Raw genomic sequence first — 21,967 nt, 5'->3', positions numbered from 1 at the left:
CCACTTCACCGTCTCCAGTCCTACGGGTTGCTCATTGTCCACGCTTGCTTTGGTCACCACGAACTACGTGGCCTAACCCGTCTCTTGCCTTCTGCCTTACTAATCCACGACTTCATTGCTGTCTTTTGCCACTATCAGAATGTTGCATCTTGCTTCGCCATGCCTAACGTCGTGAGGGGGCTGCGTGGACCAAGCGTGAGGGGGAGTTCTTTCTCGCTAGTGTTGTTGGGTCTAATTTGCATTGTTCGTTTTTTCTTTTTTTTTCCTTTTTCTTGTAATGTGAGATTGGAACAATTAAAAGGGCTTAGTTGTTATTCTTGGTCTTTCTTTTTCTCTCTCTTCACGGTTCCATATATGCGCGAGATTGTTTCATCATGCTAATACACCACATTTTGAATAGTAAGCACTTGTAGCTGCCATGGACTTCCATATCTCATACGGAAATCTACACCGTTATAATTAAGACCCACTTAAGCCTTAAACGGCGTAGATTTTTTTACTCTAATTTAGATGGTAATTTTATAACTTAAAAGCAAACATAGAGGCTCCAAATATTAAGATAGCAGATAAGGCTTAATTGTTTTTGCAACAGTTTTTTCAAAAGCTAATTTTAGATTGCGACATGCTGACGTCTTAGCTTTGGATTAATTTTAATGTGGAGAAAGTACACAATTTCTGTAGTACCCTGGTGACAGCATCATAATACAAACAGATTAGACGTGAGATTGTGGATTCCAACGACAGAGATAGCTTTGGAGTTTGAGAATTAATTTCTAGAATTAGATTGTTTGTTTTAGCTTTAGATTTTTGTGTATAACCCCGAATCAAAATTGCATGCCCTAACTTTGAAGTGATATCAAGCCTACTTTTTTCAAGATTTGGATTTTAGGAACAATTCCTATGAAAACTATCAACACATATGGTATCTTATGATTTGTTTGGTAAAGCTTCCAGAGCAGCTAATTTCTGACTGGAAACAGAGGAGCTTTGCTAAACAGCAGCTTTCAGCTTTTAGCTCGTTGAGTGAAATTCGTGGGAGTAATTTGCTGAAATGAACTAGAAGCTAGAGAGCTGAAAAAAAGCAGCTTTCCCAGATTCACTTCCCACCTAGAATCATTTCCTCCATATAGTTTAATCTACAGAATCACTTTCAGCCACAGAATCACTTCCAAGAATCACTCTCCATAAAGAATTTGAATTAGGGAGAGCTCTACCAAACAGACCCTTAGTCTCGTAGCTAATGGTCGTGTTTGGAGTCTTGTCAACAATGGTTAAGGTTGATTATGGAAGTATTTATTTAAAGTAGAGATATCTGATTATCAATTGTGTGCATTGAAGAGGAAGACATGTATACAGGTTTATACCTTCTTTAAGATAATAGCCCTACGTCCTATTATGCCTCGATTAATCTTAGAAGAAAATAACTAAAATGTGGGTGTGTCTAAATCTAACTCTAATGACCTCGATAAGTTTTTTGTGTGTTTTAAATCCTAAAGCCATTGGCAGATTAATCTAAACGTGGCTCGAATCTACTATGAATTTTAATGGGTTATTTCTGCTTCTATCCAACTAGGTTTGCTTCATATTGTTCGTCTGGCTTCTGCCATCCAACATCGCTTCCTTTTTTATCTCCTTTTTCCTCTCCTCTTATATGTACTCCCTCCCCTCCTTATATAGTTGGGTCAGGAAGATGTACTGTACTCGGAGTCTCTTAATGTAACCTTTATGAATTGTATTACTTTCAAATATCTGGAGAACTCCTTCCTAATATGTGGATAATTTTCGTGTAGAATATGATGAACTGTTTGGAATATCAGCACGTGCTTTATTTACCTTATAGTGGTTATGAAGGCTATTGTATCGGATGAATGACACATGTACAATAATGATTTATCTTTGGCACATACCTTATTTCTAATAAATTTTTAATTATTAAATCCTCATCAAGCTCCATTAACTATACTTCATGCTTCTCTTTCACTACTATAGAACACCATATATGTAGCGTCCCATAAATATCGGTTCAACAGTAACAGATAATGTTGAAGTATCAGTACCGGTTCTTAAACTCCCGTGCGCGAATAACCACTGAGGAGTTAATAACTGGCACTGATAGACACTATCAGTGCCGGTTCGATATACCAAACGACGTTGTTGGGGTGCTGCAGTATAAAGCCCCCTTCTCCCCCAAGTGCAACCAGAGGCCCCCAAGCGTGACCAGAGCCCCCCAAGCACGACCAGAGCCACTGTAAGCCCAACAGAACAGCGTCGATCGCCATTTTTTGCCATCTCTACGGTTGAAGGATTCAAGATTTGGAGGAGTCAAGTGCTCTAAGGTTAATAAGATGATCTATATATTTTTTTAATATATTTACTTGGTAGATTGCTCTAGGGTTGATGGTTGGTGCTTGTTCCGTGGTTATGAATTTAGAGATGCAATTGAGATCTAATTTAGGAAAAGTTTGCAACTTTGTCATTGTTAGATGATAGAGATTATCTACATTTGATTCTTAGTTGAATTTAGTTGTTATATCGCTCTAGATTTGAATTTAGGTGGTTGTTCTTTGATGTTGAATTTTGGAATGAGTAAGAGCTCCAATATGATATAAATTAGAGAAAGATCCCTATTTTATCATTGTAGATTATTTAAGAGTATATTAATAGTCACATATAAATATATGTGGGTGCGTACATTAAAATCTATGAACAATTACAAATTTGCCACTACTTGAACCATTATTGCCATTAGGAAATTACAAAATACCACTAGAACTGTCATTCGAGTGGCATCCTTGCAAAGAATAAAAAATCAGGGAGGTATTTGCAAATACCCCTAAAATCTAGCTCCAATTTTCTAGTATGTGGTTTGCGTATATTTTTATAGTGTTGAATTTAAATAATAATCCAGTGGATTTCCTCTGTTCATTAATCAATGTAGTGAATTTAACACAATTGATAGAATATTGTGTTGTAGAAATGACACGTCCACCCATGAGTCGCAATCGGACACGGCAGCCTTTGGAAGGCGGGTCCTCCGACCAGGCCCAAGTACCGGAAGGAGATGGGCCCTCATATGGGGACCAATCAGGATGCGAGGTGATTCAATGAATTTGGTCTAGATTTTGAAATGTTTAATGATTATAAGTTGAATATATTTAACTATAATGATTTGCAGATGAACCGGTCATGGAGGTACAAGGATTGAGGGCCAGAGTTCTTTGTTGGCGTTGAGGATTTTCTGAGAGCTGCTGCAGTGTACAAGAAACCAAAAAGGAAGCATGCTGATCACTATATATGTTCGTGTGTCGATTGCAAGAATGAGAAGCAGTTTTTAAACATAGAGCAGATCCATACACAGTTGATTCGCAGGGGTTTCAAGGCTGGCTATACCCGTTGGACTGAGCACGGTGAATTTGAAGATGTTGGACGTGAAGGGCAACCAACAGTCGAAGAATATATAAGCAACGATATGACTACTAACGAAGACTTCAATATGTCGGTATTTGAAGATACTTTTGTCGAGAACGATGGAGGGGACACTTTTGTTGGCAACAATGAATATGGCTTAGAGCAAATATTGCGCGATGGGGAGGGAGACTTCACCAGTGAGAGATAACATCAAAAGTTCCAGTGTATGGTAGAGGACTCTAAAACACTAGTTTACCTAAACTGTAAAGATGAGCACAACAAGTTGCATGTGGTGCTGACACTGATGCAAATGAAGGCTAGCAATGGTTGGGCCGATAAGGCCCTCAATGAATTATTAGAATTCTTGAGGGAATTGCTTCCAAGGGAGAATGTGTTGCCCGAAAGTATGTACCATGCCAAACAGGTTGTCTGCCCGTTAGGATTGGAAGTAGAGAAAATACATGTACGTGAAAACGACTGCATATTGTTCGCGGGGATGCAGACTTGGAAGCATGTCGTATTTGTAATGCACCACGGTACAAGTGCAACATTGATGATATCCCGAGCGATGGCGTAGGACTGAGCAGAGCGGACGCCTGATCACGAACTAAATTTCTATTGTATAGAATTTTTGGGTCCGATCGTAGTATTAGTGCTGGTTATTATTAGAAACCGATGCCGGTTTTTATCTAAATAGATGTGTTGATATTTGATTTTACTACCAATCAGTACCGATATCTTATCGGTACTGATTTTAACTAAACCAGTATTTATAAGGTGACATTATGATTAATTTTATAGTAGTGGCAGCTCATGCATGGCATAAAGAAAAGGCGATCGACGCGATGTTACCGAGAGACACGTACGTACGTAACCGGTCCCAACACGATTATTGCAGCCTTGATATATGTCATGCATGTGGTCGCCATGCATAGCATCCCATCGATGGAGAGGGAAAAGCTAAGTCCCGCTCGCCATCGATGCATGCATGGGCGCCGCGCTAGCACCGGCCGGCCACCCCAATCCTATCTTCACTCGAGCATGCATGGGCGCCGCACCAACAAAATATATAGTACTACACGCTAGAAAGCCAGGTAGCCAATTGGTGCAACTATTACATACGGCTTTAGGGAAATACACGTTGGCCTCAAGAGATCCACTCTTAACAATGCCGTGCCATGGATCAGAGAGGCACGACCTGACGCTGCTGCGCGTGCATGCGTGTAACGGGGCCCGCACCGTCGTTGCATGCATGCAAGCAAGGGAGGAAGGCAGAGCTAGCTGCAGGCAGCAGGAGTTCAGGAGAGAGCGAGGACAGTGCGAAGCGTCGACAACCGACCCGGCCGGCCGCACGCGACTGACGACGTACACCTGTTTGAACGCACGGGCCGGCCGGCCGGGCACCCCACCCCACACAAACCGGTCGCGCAACGCCGGACCCAGATCGTTCGTGATCTTCTGGGGCCCCGTAGGGATTCGTCGATTCTCACGGGAAATGGAGTGAATCTCGTCGCGTTTCCCAGGCGTACGGCAGACGACGGATCGGTGCACCGAGACTGCCAAGGCAGTATCATCTCGCGCGGCAGCGGCAGCGGCAGCGGCAGGGCCGGGCGCGCGCACTCGCAGGGCGCATTGCAGGCTTTAGTCACGCATGCATGCATGCGGCCGGCCGGTGCTTAGGTTACATGCTGGTACACGGGCGGGGCCGGGATTACTCGGTCCGAAACACGAGGATCCAAGGGACGCGTACGAACGGTCCATCGAGATGTCCATGCCCAGCGGTAATCTAGGTAGGCGCGTATCTTTCTAAGATTCAACGCTGCTGGCTTTAAGGATTAACGCTGTTCACGTACGGCGCCAGCGGCTGGTTGGCCTTAGACCATTCTCTTACCGGATTCTCTTTATTTCGTCCTATCTGATTCTTTTATTTTCTCTCGTCTCTAACAATTTCTCTTAAAAAAAGAAGAGAAAGAATCATATCTAAAAAAAATGATCTGAGGAATTTCTTCGTAACGAGAACTATAAAGAAAAACCGTTAGAACGCTGAAGAAAATGAAAATTCCTTTGTAAAGGGAATTTGATCCCTGATGAGAATCCCTTGGAGATGGTCTTAGGGGGCATCTCCTCGTTACTTGAAGGAAAATGAAACTTCGTATGTTCTTTATATGCACAGTCTATTTTGATCATTTATTATTCTCACGTGATATTTATTCATCTGTTGATTCTATCACAATTCCTATGATTTTTTCATCTAGCTTTTTAATACGAATCTCAACGCAAATGAAAGATCCTGATAAATCATATGTTGATATGGTCTATTGGAATTTTCATGTTCTTACCAGCAACATGGGCATCCGGATCCGTGTGTGTATTGCTTTCATTGGACTTGATGTGCCAAGTTGGCTGTTGCTAGCAGCCGGTGGTCTTGAGAATCGCCCGAGGTGAAAACTGTTAAAATAGTGTTGTGTAATTGGATCCAGGGAATGGGGATGGCACTGGGCCGGGAAATACATGTACTACACGACGGTGACAAACAATGTCTAAAGATTCCTAAGGCTTCTGATCTCTCTTGGCTGTGTTCTAGTTAGAGGCCGGTCGCGCGCACAACACGTTTTGCAGGCACTCGATCGACCGATTGGCAATGTAAATGTTCGAAGTGATCTAGGCTCTATCCCTAACTCATCATAACCAAATGTGACCAAGAGATAAAGGGGGAGTCCATCCCCACCTCGTGTCCTGATCAGATGCGCAACCAACCTTATTTGGTTGCGATCCTGTTCCACGCAACGCTATATAAAGGGGGTTAACATCAGGATCATCAATTACACGAGACCAACGCACATCCTATACACCTAAACCCTAGACCAATCACCAGGGGTGCTACAGTGTAGCGAAGACCACCACTGCGCCATCGCCATCTGCACCTGCATCACCCCGGCTCACCCATCACCGCGCCAGTGACATCTTCACCAAGCAATTGACTCTCACTGCCGTTCTGCCCCAAGACATCATCGACACCCTAATAGCTTCCTTAGAACTAGGTAAGTCACCTAACAATTCCGCTATAACAGGTATTCAATGTCTAAGGGCTAGGCCTTCATGTCAATTAGATAAGATCAAGTCTAACAATCGCATCTGAGCCTCCCTAGCCTAATTGAATCCAATTTTGAGTTAATTGGTCTCACGTCAGATGAGTTAGGGAGAATTGATGGTGATTAGGACCCTATTGCTCATGAATTAGCGCTAATAATTCATGTTCAGTGATGCTTTAGCTTATGTTAATGCAAATTAGGCTCGGATCAATATGATTGAGTTGTGATTATGCACATATGTTCATGAATTAGCTATGTATGGCCAAGTTTAGATTCAACTTAGACCTAATTGATGTAAATTAGATGCAACTGATTATGTTTGGTTCAAATTGCCTCGGATTAGATCTTGTTGATCATGTTTGTGCATATATGCAAATGTATGAGTGCCTCGAATTAGATCTTTTTAAACCTCCCTGCCACCTCTTACTCCCTCTCTCTCTCTCTCTCTCTCTCTCTCTCTCTCTCTCTCACATTATTTCTTCTCGCGGTGTGGTGAACTTGGAAGGGAGGGGAGAGAGTGAGCTAGGGTTAGGGTTACAGGGCTGATCGTGATTTTGTTTTGGGTGAAATCTCTCTTCTCAGAGAATCGTCGGATGAAGATGTGTGGCCAAGATAGACTCATGTCATCGTCCCGAGCCAACGCCCTAACGAGCTCGCGTGTTGGGCTGGCACAGGATCCGTTGGGTTGCGCTCTCGACCGGGTCGAGGCGCACATGGGAGTTTTTGGGCCGCGCGGCCGGCTGGACCGTTTTAAAGGATTTTTTGGCCCTTTCATTTTAGCTGAATTCCCTAGTGATATTAATGTATTTTCAATTTATGCACTAGATTTCTCAATGAACATGGCTCAAAATAATTATGTTTAGTGTACAAAGAATTATGGTTAATTCTCTAAATGAATTGGAACCAACGGGAAGATTTTTTCCAGAGAATTTTACGATCAATTTTACGAAGGTCCATAATTACTTTCTGACCAATGTTGATTGTAGTTATGTGCCTTTAATGCGTTTAATAAAAAATTCTTTTCCGTTTTTTTGCTCAACGGTGATACTAATTGGAGTTTAACTTTGCATGATTTTGGTAGAACCAATGTAGGGTTATTATTGTGCAAATTATTTCTTCATGATAATTTTCTAATCTGGCCCAAAATTTTCCTTCAGCTGTTAACACTTCCAACGTTGTAGCAGCAATTGATGGCATAGAGTAGCTCATGGGGAACAATTTTCCCACTTGGAAAGAAAAGGTAACGATTGTCCTTGGTGTTCTGGACCTTGATTATGCACTCAGGGTTGACACTCTTACTGCTCCCACCGTTGCTGTGGAGAATTATGGTGAACTTAAGAAAACTTATGATTTAATTGCTGAGAAGTGGGAGCAATCGAACTATTTATCCCTAATGATTATGAAGAGCTCTATATCAGTTGGGATAATGGGAGCAATCCCTGACTCCAATACTGCTAAGACATACTTGGCATCTGTGGAGGAGCAATTCAAAGACACCTCCAAGGTTTATGCCACTAAGCTCATTCAAAGGCTCTTAAGCACTAAATCTGATGGGTCCGACAGCATAAGAGAGCACATTATGATGATGACAGATATGGTTGGCAAGCTCAAGGGCATGGACATGGAGATCTCTGAGGGATTTCTTGTCCATTTCATTATGATATCACTCTCCTGAGTATACTCCTTTTAATATCAACTACAATACTTAGAAGGAGAAGTGTACCATGAGCGACTTGATCGCGATGTGTGTCCAAGAAGAGGAGAGGTTGAAGGCCAAAAAGAAATATTTTGTGCATCATGTTACCGGCCCAGTAATAGAAAATTTCAAGGAGACTTTAAGTCTAAGAAGAAGATGCATTTCTCCCATAAGCTCGACAATGCAGTGCAGAGGGCACCCAAGGCACCTGCTCCTTCTCCTGCCACTTAAGCAACTGAGGATGATGGATGCCACTTCTGCCACAATAAAGGACACTACCAGAGATACTGCGCTGGTTTCCTAAAGTGGCTTGTAAGAAGGGGTAATGATTTAATAACATTCATTAATGAATCTCTTTATTCTGATTTTCCCCTTAATTACTGGTGGATTGACTCAGGTGCTACTGTGTATGTTACTAACCTCTTATAGTGATTCCTTACCCTGAGAACACTAAGAAAGTGGGAGCGAAGTCTTAGAGTGGCCAATGGGAAGGAATTTGAAATTGAAGTTGTCGGATCACTTCCCTTAGTTCTTGATAGTGGCTTCACTTTTAGGCTTAATAATGTAGTTGATGCTCTCCCATGAGGAGGAACCTCATTTCACTTTCTATGTTAGATGATGACGATTTTCATTGTAATTTTGGCAACAATAAGTGCATTTTTAAGTTTAATTCATACAATATTGGTCTTGCCATCCAACAAGACAAACTTTATATGCTTCATCTGAATGAATCATCTGTATATTTGAATGTCTGTGATGTAAGTAACAAGAGGAAGAGAAGTGCAAATGATGAGACCTCTTCAAAACTGTGACATTGTTGTTTAGGCCACATTTTGAGGGGGAGAATGGAGCGTCTCATTAAGGAAAAGATTCTCCAACCCTTAGACTTCTTCGACTTTGACCACTACATAGATTGCATTAAAGGAAAATACGTCAAGCAAATAAAAACCGAGCCATTTAGAGCAAAAGACTATATTAGAATGAATTTCTATGGATATTTGTGGTCCTTTTCTTGTGACTTTGGTGGATGGTTTTAATTCATTCATTACCTTATCTCATGATTTATCCTGTTACGGCTGCATCTACCCCATCAAGAATCGATCTGAGTCTCTCAATAAATTCAAGATATTTAAGGCTGAAGTGAAAAATCAGCACAACCTAAGGATTAAAGTAGTGAGATCGGATTGAGGGGGAGAGTATTATGGGAGACACTCCCCTTACAAGAAAATCCCTAGTCCCTTTGCCATATACACCTAGTGAACCTCAGCAGAATGGGCAGCTAAGTGATGCAACCGCACACTTATCAACATGGTGCGAAGTATGCTCAGCTATTCTAGTTTACCAGTTGGATTGTAGATGGAGGCACTTAAGACGGTCACGCACATTGTAAATTGGGTTCCCAGTAAAGCAGTTCCAAAAACACCTTATGAATTATGGACTGGGAGAAATCCCACTTTGAAGTACTTACACATGTGGGGATGTCCTGCTGAAGTTAAAGTATTTAATCCACATATTGGAAAATTAGAACATAAGATAGTTAACTGTCACTTTATTGGGTATTCCAAAAGATCAAAGGGTTATCACTTTTACTGTCTAGATTGGATCACTAAATTTGTAGAAATGAGACACACTATATTTCTTGAGAATGGGGATCTGGAGCACATGGAAGTTGATCTCGAGAAAAAGCATGTTTAGTTCCTGCACTACTGATCCAAGAGACTTACGTTCATGTGCCCCAGGTGGTAGCACCTTCAATAGAAAATAACGTTCGTGCACCCCCTATTGAGGTCTCTTAAATTCCTAACAATGAGCCTTAGCAGTCTCCTACAATACCCAGTCCTGGTCCTACAGTGCCTAATGAACCCATCATGAGGTCACAACGTGACAAGAGGCTTGCTATCTCGAACGATTATGTTGTATACATGAATGAGGATGTTAATGATATAGGGAATACAGAAGATCCCAACTCGTATAAAGAGGCCATGATGAGTGAGCATTCACCTGAGTGGCTTAATGCCTTGAAGGATGAATTGAAGTATATGAGCGATAATGATGTGTTGGACCTAATAGAAATCCCTGACGGAGCTAAAACAGTAGGCTGTAAATGGGTCTACAAAATTAAACATGACTCTAAGGGGAACATCAAAAGGTTCAAAGCAAGGCCTGTAGCAAAAGGCTTCTCACAATGGGAAGGGATTGATTATAATTGTAGGAACCATGCCTTTAGAGAGATTATAGCATTTACTTTAGGGCATGTATATAATTTTGGTGATTAATGATAACATAGTCAATGAGACTAATATGTTTGTCAAGTATATGCTTTAGTAAGTCTCATGGATGCAATACATGAAGAAGTCACTGAAGCCTCGACAAGTTGACTACACCGGAAGGTCTGACACAGAGGCATTTGTACACTCCAGAATGTTTTAGCCAATGGAAACAATACACACCGGATGGCCCGACATATGAAAGTGATGAACACCAGAGTGTTCTGACAGAAGAAGGAGAAGAAGGTGTACACACCAGATAATCTGGCGATCTGAGTTGTACACGCTGGATGATGCGCTAGAGGGTTTCTTGCAGAGAAGGTTGCAGAGGCTATAAGATTGAAGTTCTACTCACCGGATAGTCCAACGAATAAAGAGATTGCATGTTGGAGTGTTTGTGCTTTGAAGAGAAGATCAAACAACACACCTGATAGTCAGGTGCTATTGATTGAATACACTAGACAATACGTCGGAGTATTTTGTATAGAGAAGATGTTAGTAGCTCAGATTGGCTCAAGTACACAAGTCAAATGGCCCGGTGATGGAGATAAAGATCACACTGGATAGTTTGGTGTTCACAGAAGCTTTGAATGGAGTTCCAATTGCTAGTTTTAGAAGATGTACATGTCGGATGGTCCGGTGAGTACTATATTGTCTACACGGGATTATCCGGCGTATATAGTGAATTTGAACCGTTGGAGTAGCAGCTAGTTGGTGGGTTTGAGGCTATAAATACCCCTCCGCTCAGTCATTTGAAGTTGCTGAAGTTTTGACACTTTAGAAGACATCTAAGCTATCAAAGTGCTTAATGTGATCATCCAAGGAAATTAAGCACAAGATTAGAGAGCAATTAATGCTAATAGGCCTAGAGAGAGTTGTTGCTAGGTGTTGCTGCCTAGAGAGTGGATTAAGGAGTGATCCAACCTTGTACCGAGAGATATGCTAACACCTTGGAATCTTGGTGATTCGCCGGCACCTTGAGTCTTGGTGGTGGCTCAAGTTTGTTGACCCTCTGACTTGGTGTGGAGTGGTAGCAAGAAACTTGTATGGACATGGAGACTCTTGCCTTGGTGGCTCAAGCTCCAAAGAGAAGATGGTGTACAAGTGATCAGAAGAAAGGTTAGTGGTGAGATCTTGCCTTGGTGGCTTGGTGGTTCATCATGCTTGAGGTCTTGCCTTGGTGGCTTAGTACCTCAAGAGTCGTGACTGGAAGAGTCTTGGCCACCGGGAGCATATCCTCTGTCGAGGTCCAATGTGGATAAGTGGTGGCTTGTGTGCCATTGATACCACGGGATAAAACCTATTGTGTCGAGTTTGCTCTCTCTACCTTATTTACATTTTCGCACTTACATACATGCAATTTACCTTCCTAGAGTAGGTCACAAATCTTTTGAACAGCAGAGTAGACACACTAGATAAACCTAAAGCACATCTAGATAGAAATTGATATAGGTTTATCTTGTGAAGTTTTTGGAGCCATTTAGATTTTTTAAGTGTCCCAAGTCACCCCCCCTTCGGACATCACCGACCTCTACAATAATGAAACTTTCTCTTATAAATCAAGTAAATATTCCTTCAGAATTATTATGGTCCTTGTGGCTCATTATGATTTAGACCCGCATCAGATAGATGTCAAAATGACATTCTTTAATGGTGACTTGGAAGAAAATGTTTACATGGCTCAACCAAAAGTTTTTATCATGGAATGCAAGAAACATATGGGACGTCAGCTTAAAAAATAAATTTATGGTCTAAAGCAAGCATATAGGCAGTGTTATCTCAAGTTTGATAAAGTCATTATAAATTTTGGCTTCAAGGAAAATGAAGTTGATAGCTGCATTTATGTTAAGTTTAAAGAGAAAAAAATCACCATCTTATTTCTTTATGTAGATGATATCTTATTGGCCAGCAACGATAAGAATATGCTATTTGAGACAAGACATTTCTTTCCTCTAATTTTGATATTATAGATCTCAGTGAAGCTTCCTACGCTCTTGGCATTGAGATTCATCAAGATAGGTCCAAAGGAGTATTAGATTTATCTCAAAAGGCATATATTGATAGAGTACTGAAGAAATATAATATGCATAAGTGCTCTACCTTGTCTACTCCTATTGTTAAGGTGATAAGTTTGGGGTATTTCAATGTCTGAGGAACTAATATAAAGCTAATCAGCGTCGGTTCCTTATGCTTCAGCTATTGAAAGCATTATGCATGCTCAAGTATGTACGCGCCCTGCTTTAGCTTTTGTAACCAGGATGCTTAGCATATATTAGTCAAATTCAGGACCGGAGCACTAAAAAACAATTAAGAAAGTCCTTCGCTATTACAAGGCACTAAGCACTACATGCTTGTATTTAGAAAATATGAAAATCTTGAAGTTGTTTATTATTTGGATGCAGACTTAGCGGGGGTGTGTGGACACTAAAAAATCCACGTCATGTTGTATCTTTACTCTTGCAGGAGGAGCTATCTTGTGGAAAAGCTCTAAGCAGACACTTACGGCATCGTCAGCAATGCAAGCTGAGTTTGTAGCATGTTAAAAGTCTACCGGGCGGGCTGTATGGCTAAAGAACTTTATCCCGAAATTAAGAGTGGTAGACAATATGTCAAAGCCACTTACGTTATATTGTGATAATCAACCGTCAATTTTCTATATGAATAACAATAAGTCGAGTGGTGCTATCAAACACATTGACATTAAGTATCATATTGTGAAAGATAAAATCTCGGATCAAACAATCAGTGTCAAGCATATATGCACTAAGTCAATGCTTTTGGATCCGATCATTAAAGGCTTAACACCCAATATTCACTACCACAGAAATGGTCATTAGTGCCGGCTCAAAAATGTCATCAGTGACAGTTTTTGAACTGACACCGGTTACTCGACACTGATAGTCATGGACTATCAGTGCCAGTTCCATATCATGAGCCAGCACTGATGTCCCCTCCACTACCACAAAATTGAATTTCATTCCTACCACACATAATTACATTCCTACAACACGTACAACAAGGTTTCCAACCACAAATCACAATTGTTCAGTACCAGATGCGTATGAATATTACATTCCTGCACACGTACAACACAATTCTCATTCCAGCATAACCATAACATTAACTTTGCCGAAGGAAACCATTATATGTACATGAATATCCAGTACAAGTCCTTTTTTCGTATAAGGAAACAATGAAAGTCACTACATTTCAACCTTCGACTCAGTTTCAACCTTAAGTCACTACAATTTACATAAGTGTTGCATCAACTACGTTTATATCAAAAGAAACCAACAAGTTTAGCCATATTGTGCTGCCTCCATTCCCAACGATGCCATCAATTGGTGTTGACATATGTGCTCTTGTGCGCCACCATTTCCCGCCATGCCAATCTCACCGCTGCTAAGTAGCCATTTATATCATTACTATCCACATTACTACATATCAATATAACATACATCGTGATAAGCTAGATTTTGCATCTCATTTTCCTCTTTTTTTTATCATTTGTAGGATAGGGCATAATTAAATAGAAATAATATAATATGATCATCATAAGTGATAATCACAGAGCTTGAAGAAAAATACGGAGGTATGTACAAATTTGTCAAGTAGTTAACATAAAACAACTATTTAGGTAATGGTGGCAGGATTAGCAATTTCATAGGAGTGTTTCTATTTTGTTATGCACTTCAATCTATCAGGCAAACTGTAAAGGGAGAATGTTAGAATTGATCTTAGCTCTATCCCTAATGCATCCTAACTGAACATGATTGAGGGATGAGGGGGAGTCTGTCCACACCTCGTGCTCTAATCAGGGGCGCAACCAACCTATTTTGTTATGGTCCTGTTCCACACGGCGCTATATAAAGGGGGCTAATGCCCGGGTCTCAAGGATCATTGATTTACATGAGACCAACGCACACTCCTGCGCACCTAAACCTAAAACGATCACCGGGGGCGCTGCAGTGGAGCAAAGACCGCCACCGCGCCATCGCCATCTGCACATGTATCGCGCCAGCACTGCACTAAGCTTATCACCACACTGGCAACATCTTCACCAAGTGAACGTCTATCATTGCCGTTCTGCTCAAGACATCACCAAAGCCCTAATGGCATTCTCAGGATCAGGTCAGTCACCTAACACTTCCACTATAACGGGTATTCAATGTCTAGGGCTAGGTCTTCATATCAATTAGATAAGATTAAGTCTAACAATAAAACGCTAGCTGTGTAGTGCCTTCATCGGACGCGTCGTTGTCGTCGCCATAGCTGGCGTACGATCTGTCGACTGAAACCACATGAACTCTGGGGAATTTTCAGGTGGCGGCGACCTATCTCCGACGTCGGCTGGTCAACATAGAAAGTTTGTTTAATGGGATGACGCGCCATCGAGCTGTCTTGTGCACGCTACCTTAGCATGCACGAAACTTGCTTTTAGCTTCGGTCGATAAGTGTACACCATTGCCTTCTATATATCATGCACGCCGACGGAAATTACCGGCCATGGAGTAGTAACGCGGAAACGTGTAGGTTCATGTATATATCGCAAGCAAAGTACATCTGTAGCTTGTATGTAGAAGTAACAAGCATGTACTACGTCCTGTTAAACTACGTAATTTACACCAACACGTGGGGTGATATAATCACTTGGGCTTTAAAAATGCACAACTGTTACGTGCTTAATCAAAAGTGAAAGCTAGATCAGATCATCTGCTTGCCGCTATATAGAAATGAACGCATACACGTAAGTACGCTGCGCCTCCCTCCCTCTCATCTCTCGTATCTACCATACCACCGTCTTTGACGACCTAGTACGGTGAAGCTGACTAGACACAGATACGGTAGCAGTCAGCCAGTCACATAGCTAGTTGGGCGGGACTGTACTGCAAGCCCTTCTTTGCGGTACAATAACACACAGGCATGGCCGCATGGGTGCCTTTATTCTGGCGATGGATGAGAGAGAGAGAGACGGACATGCCTTGGGACTAGTGAAAGGTTCTTCTCTGCTACTGCTACGAGATCTATTGATAGAGGTAGCTAGCAGTAGCACCCTCTCCACTCTGGCACAAGAGTGAAGGGAGCCAATCATGGTTCTCTTCAAGTCTTGCTTTTGGCTCTCCTTTTATGATATGTTTATTTGGGCTTATATTTTTAGTGTTTTTTAAAAAATGTGTTTTTGATTTTTTTTGAAAAACTATTTTTGAATTTTAGTTATTAGTTTTTATAATAAATTTTTAACTCCTCCGTACACCATTTCTCAGAAAAACTATTTTCAACCAGCTTTTTAGTTTCTATTTTAATTTTTAGAAACAAATTTCTAATTTTTCAAAAATTATTTTTCAATAATTCTATTTGTTTGTATTTCTAGCTTATGACAGAAAAAACCAAAACCAAAAACTTAAACAAGACCTTGCTCGGACGCAGCCCCTCGCACACTCTCCGCTTTGGCCTTGTCCTTTTCCCGCTCTCCTTTTGATTCTTAGTGTATGCATATGTGTTGATGATGTCCATTGTTAAATAACAGTTGTAAAGGACCAAGTAGGCATGCAAAAGATACCAAAGCCGTGTACCCTGGACCATATCGATACCTTTTCTAGCATTCGTCTCCGTCTCCCCTGCTGGCTATGGGATATGGATCATCTTGATGTGTGTCTGTGTGATGTTGATGCACGCCGACTGTATAATTTGTGTGGTCAAAACTGTACGCATTGCTCTACGAATATACCGCGCGTGCATGGTTGGCTTTTCATGTGAGGAACCTGATCTTTAATTCAATGGATTCTCTAGTTTTAATAGGCTACTTAAAGTTTGCTATCCTTAAGTACTTTATGCAAATTTCTAAGCTTTTGTAGGGTTTACAAAGTTTAATTTTTTTCTAGGCTAAAAATATTGTTGTATTTTGTTTGTAGGGTTCACCGAGGTCTTTTTTAATTCCCCCCCCCCCCCCTAGATTACAATTTTAATCTACTTTTTTTAGGGTTCACCAAGGTATTTATTTCTTCCTCTAGCTACGTCGGAAATCTTGGAGGATCTAGTTGCTGTTGGATCATTAAACATCCAAAATAATTAGAACATGAATGAAAGATAGATATTGTTAAGTCATATTAATTCAAATGGATAAAATTAGATTTGTTAGTATATTTTATGTTAAATATGCGCAATAATGCTAATTTCGCCAACAGATGCTTGCGGAATTATTTCCCATATATTGCTTTGCATTGTGTATAGTTAGCTGTGATACCGGTCAGAAGAAAAGGATGTTAAATTGTACCTAAGAATGCTTAACTTCTCATCAGCTGAACTTTGGTGGCGCACTCTTCAGCTATCGATCCCACTGACAGCAGCGCTGATGTTGCATCTAAATCGGCTCCATGTTGATCTTTAATCATAACCGTACTGTTTGATTCAACTTTCTGACGCTGCGCGATGCGTGCATGCAGGGCATAAACACACAGAAAAATTTTCGTGGGGGCCGGGTGGCCAGAGGTATAAATTAAAGGGGAAAAGGAATGCATGGCGAAAGGCGGATCATGATAAATAACCAAGCAGGATCTACTGATCATAAGCGCGCAGCCCATGAACTTTATTAAATCGCCACCACCATCTGCTGGTATATATAATTATATGGGTTTGTCTCCTTCTCAGTTGCCTAATATCTTGCATTTGTTATAGTCTTTTTTTTTTAACCGTGGGAACTAGATCTAACCGTCCAGACCGGTCTCTCTCCTGTTTTTTTTTTTCTTTGCTGACCCTGAGGCACGCCTCCAGCCGGCCATTCCCCTCCCCACACCACCTCACCGGCACCGTCTGTCCCCGGAGTAGATGAGGCCTGTTGACGCACCTTCACTACGTAAGAAACCAGTAGAGAAGACACCATATTAGTGACGGATACTCAACACGCGTCACTAATATCCTATTAGCGACGAGTCCAATAAAGACGCGTCACTAATATTCTTTCTGATCAGGACCAGATATAGACCCGTCATTAATGAGTGGTCATTAGTGATGGGTCGTAACATAACCCGTCACTAATGATAATAGACGGGTCAAGTTGTGACTCGTCACTAATGACAGTGATTGGTCGTCCTAGGCTAGTCATTAGTGACAAGTCAAGCTGTGACCTGTCACTAATGATAATATCATCAGTGACGGGTCGTCCTAGGCTAGTCATTAGTGACGGGTCAAGTTGTGACCCGTCACTAATGATAATGTCATCAGTGACGGGTCGTCCTAGGCCAGTCATTAGTGACAGATCAAGTTGTGATCTGCCACTGATTACATAGGCACTAGAATAGGAACCATTGTATATTTTTGCTCAAGTTTGATGTAAGGTGCGATGGCTATGGACACAAACGTACGTCCCGAAAATGGTGCAGAAACTTCTGAGGGCGAGAACTCAATCTTCCAAGCCATTTTTGTCCTCGAAAAATTCTTCGAACCCGACGTTGTCAAGGAGAAATGGATGTAACTATTTTTGCAGATGTCCATAGAGTCAAAAAAACGTCGAAATCGGAGTCCGTATACAAAAGTTATACCCATTTAATCAAATGCACTCTGAGTCACCTATCAAATTATAACCCTCGATGAAATTTGGCAAAATTAGTCATTAGTGACGGGTTATAGTTACGATGCATCATTAATGACCTTCGGCAAAGAAGGTTAAAAGGTTAAAATATATGATTTTTATTATAACTACGTGATAGCAGAGGTGGTAAGGTGGCTACACACATGAGAAGGTCATGGGTTCGATTCCCATGGAACGCAAACTTGAAAATAATGTGAAAAAAGTGTGGCTTACGAGGCATATGGGATGGGTTTACGTTAGGATGGCTCAGATGAATTTTTTTTTGTGACTTTTTTTATGTCAAAAAAAATACAAAAACTGTTCATCGGTCATTATGACGGGTCAAGATTACAACCTATCACTAATGTTTAGTAAATAGTGACGGGTCACGGTTACGATCTGTCACTAATAACTGAACATTAGTGACAGATCACGGTTATAACCTATCACTAATGACTTAATATTAGTGATGCGATAAGAGTGACGGATACATGACCCATTACTAATGCCGGTTATCACCCGTCACTAATGACTTATCATTAGTGATGCGATAGGAGTGACGGGTACAGGACCCATCACTAATGCTGGTTATCACCCGTCACTAATGACTTTTTTTCACGTAGTACTTCTCCCTCCCCCGGCACGTCTTCTCTCTCCTTCTTCTCCAGCAGCCCATTATTCTTCAACTCTGGTGGGCTCCCCTGCCTTGTCCTACTTTCCGCCTCGTCTCTGGCAAGTCCAGCTGGTGGATCCAACGCCACGGGCTGTCACCTTGCTAACCACAATGACGTGCGACACCTCTGCCGTCCTTCACCACCCACCAACAGTCCTCCACTGCTCCAGTGGGGAGTGCTCCTGCTGTCAAATCCATCACCAGTCGCCACTATAACACCCTATGTTCTTACCATTTAACAAATTTCACTAAAAACTCAAAAAATTTCAAATTTTCAACAAAATCACATTAAATAAGAATTAAATATGGCAATGTATCCCAAATACTCATTGAATTTAAATTGCTAAAATTTTGAAACACGCACAAACTTCACCATGATGCATGTTGGCTCTTTTTTGCTGGTTTGAATTCATTCAGACTTGAACGTCCTCTAATCCAAAAAAATATTTAAACATTTCTAAAACCCTAAACTAAACTACTTAACTTGCCACACCGAAAATGGATTCAGACAACGCTGCTCAGTCTAAACTGCGCGCAACTGCTCGAGTTGATGATCCATGTAGATGTAGTGTAGTTAGTCACTACCACCGAATCAATAAAAATAGAGAATGTGTCACAGACGGTTTTTTAGATCCGTCATGACAAAATTTCCTTAGACGGATGCTAAGATTGACGTGTTTATAATAAGACAACCGTCTAGATGTGAATGAACTCACAGACAATTTTTATAAATCTATCTGTTTCTATCATACAAACACAGACGGTTCCTTGTAAGATTCGTATGTGTCTATACGAGAGACACAAATAGATTTTATGAAAACCACTCTATATTTAAAGACCCACAAACATTTTTAAATTTGATCGCTTGTCTCCAGAGGCTCTTTTGGCTTCCCACACTCACAACCAACTCATCTCCCCAGTCTCTTTTGTTTTTTCACACACACAACTCACTCGTCTCCCCTCAATATAAATCGACAAGGAGTGTTCTTCTTCCTCACTCGTCATCCTAGTGTTCATATCTTCCACCGCATTGAGAACCATCATCCTCACTCGCCATCAGTGTCGGAGATCTCGGGACCAAATCATTTTCACTACACTGAGGTGAGTACCATATGGTTCCCATCGCAGTTTAGTTAGGGTCTATTAGGTTGTAATTGCTTTCATTTATGTAACTGATGGCAAAACCTTATTTTTGTCAAAGATCTGCAATGGCGTAGTTCATGGTAATCAGGCGGTGGTAGGATGGGTTGTCTCTATGGCTGCTTTGACTGTGTAGATGCTTGGCGTCGACTTCAGACGGGTGGACTCCATCTTATTCGCTGCTGTGAAGGCTCCCTCCGTGGACCCTGTGTACATTGTGAATGTGTTCTCCATTTTGTTCTTTCATATGGTAATTTCTCTATTATTGTTCTTCACAATGGAGATATTTTTATCAACTACAAGACAGACTTGAACGTGCATTTTTTTTGCTAAACCATGGTTGATGGTTTGACAGCAACGTAGTCTAGTTCTGACTCATGCATGATCTAATCAAGGTGGAGCCTGATTCGAATGACTTGTGCAGACGGTGTGCTGAAATGTTATCTATCATCACATATTTTTGAAAAACAAAGTCGATCGATCCAAGTTTTTCGATCACTTTTCGTATTTTTGAAAGACGGCGTGACCATGATGTCTATCATCTCGTCTTTTCGAAAGACAGCGTCAGCAATGATGTATAGTTAGGGATTATATTTAGCTAGATAGGTTTATGTGTTCTGAACAATGTGTGCACCTGTGTGATGTTCATAACCCTTGTGATATGTAAATGACTATTTTTTATATTTTGAACAATGTGTGATATGTGTTATAAATAATGTTTGATTGATATTCTTAACAATATGTTAATATGTTGTTTAATTTGTGAATTATGAAGTGTGTATGCTAGCCATATCATGAGGGTAGCCATGAATCAAATTTGCTTATATGGATGAAAGGGTCACACAGATGGTTTTTAAAAAAAACTCTATATGTGACAATTAACACAAACAGGTTTAAACAAAACTGTATGTGACTCTAACTACTCACAGACAGTTTTGTGTTAAAATCAATATGTGGTTCTTATTATACACATACGGTTTTACAGAAAATTCAGCTGTGTGTAACTCTATTGCAAACGTTTCTGAAACCGTATGTAACAAGGTTGATATCACATGCTCTTTTACAGAGACGAAACCTATAACTATCTATGATAAGATTTAAAATTCATCTATAATAACCTGTTATGAGATAGTAGGTTCATATAAGAAACGGATTGTACTAATACACTAACTATAATCAGCTGGATGTATGAACCGACTGTAACATATTTCTGTACGTTTTTATTTGGAATGGATTATATTATAGTCAGTTTATGATATGAATTGGCTGTAATAGGCAACTATTATAATCAGTTTTTGGCTAGACGGTCAATTTCAATCGATCTGAACTATCTAATTGACTATAGGAGTTTTATTTTGCCGTCGGTTCTAAAAATCCAACTGTAATCCACCTAAAAAAATCAGCTATGTAGTAGTACGGCTTGCTGCACGCGTGTTCCTTCGGAGATCAGCGTGTGGGCATCAAAGTGAAAGGAGAGGTCTAGCTAAGCTAGACGCGATCGAGAGCAAGTAGGATATGATGCGAAGAATATCGGACTAGATGCACGGCCACACATTTATTTTAGTACTGCTTGTACCACCAGGTAGCTGTACAGTACCACTACTACGTATCTTCTGCAACGTAACAACCTTGTATCCAAAGCCATAAAGACTGGAAGGTAAACTCAACGGCTTAATTTGACAACAAAATTTGAAGCTCTTGATCTGCCAGAACTAGCTTACAACAGAGATCTGACCCGTGCATGAAATAAATCCTAGCAGCCTAGCTAGCTAGATACATAGCACGACATGTGGGTGGTGGAAGATAGATGGAAACTAGGTACAATGACACGCGTTGTTGCGTCCGTCTCGAATAAATGTAATATTTAAATGTATTATAATTTATAGGTTGTAATTTGAAGAATAAAATCGGTATTATTTTTATTTTTTTACAATTATACTCATTGAAATGTTGTGATTGTAGCTTTTATTTAATACGTCAGGGCCTATGAATCAATTATATATTCTCCTTCAATCAGGCATTTATGTGCAAAGCTGATAAACTGACAGTATTGTATTTTTTTTTATCTAATTTGTACTTTTTTATCATTGCCATTTTTAAGTATGAATCGTCAACGATGAGGGA

The 21,967-nt window shown here is 40.7% G+C and overlaps 1 protein-coding gene across 1 annotated transcript; it reads left to right on the top strand.

The window, feature by feature from the left end:
- Nucleotides 1-7,707: 7,707 nt before the first annotated feature.
- LOC133914773 (uncharacterized) lies at nucleotides 7,708-8,175 on the top strand. The gene has a single exon (XM_062357793.1). It carries the CDS (start codon nucleotides 7,708-7,710, stop codon nucleotides 8,173-8,175), a length of 468 nt encoding a protein of 155 aa, XP_062213777.1.
- The last annotated feature ends 13,792 nt before the right edge of the window (nucleotides 8,176-21,967 follow it).

The sequence above is a fragment of the Phragmites australis genome, chromosome 4 (genome assembly GCF_958298935.1).
Source record: "Phragmites australis chromosome 4, lpPhrAust1.1, whole genome shotgun sequence".
In the NCBI taxonomy this organism is placed as follows: domain Eukaryota; kingdom Viridiplantae; phylum Streptophyta; class Magnoliopsida; order Poales; family Poaceae; genus Phragmites; species Phragmites australis.
The sequence above is the reverse complement of the archived record's forward strand: the minus strand, read 5'-3'. Positions and strand labels throughout refer to the sequence as shown.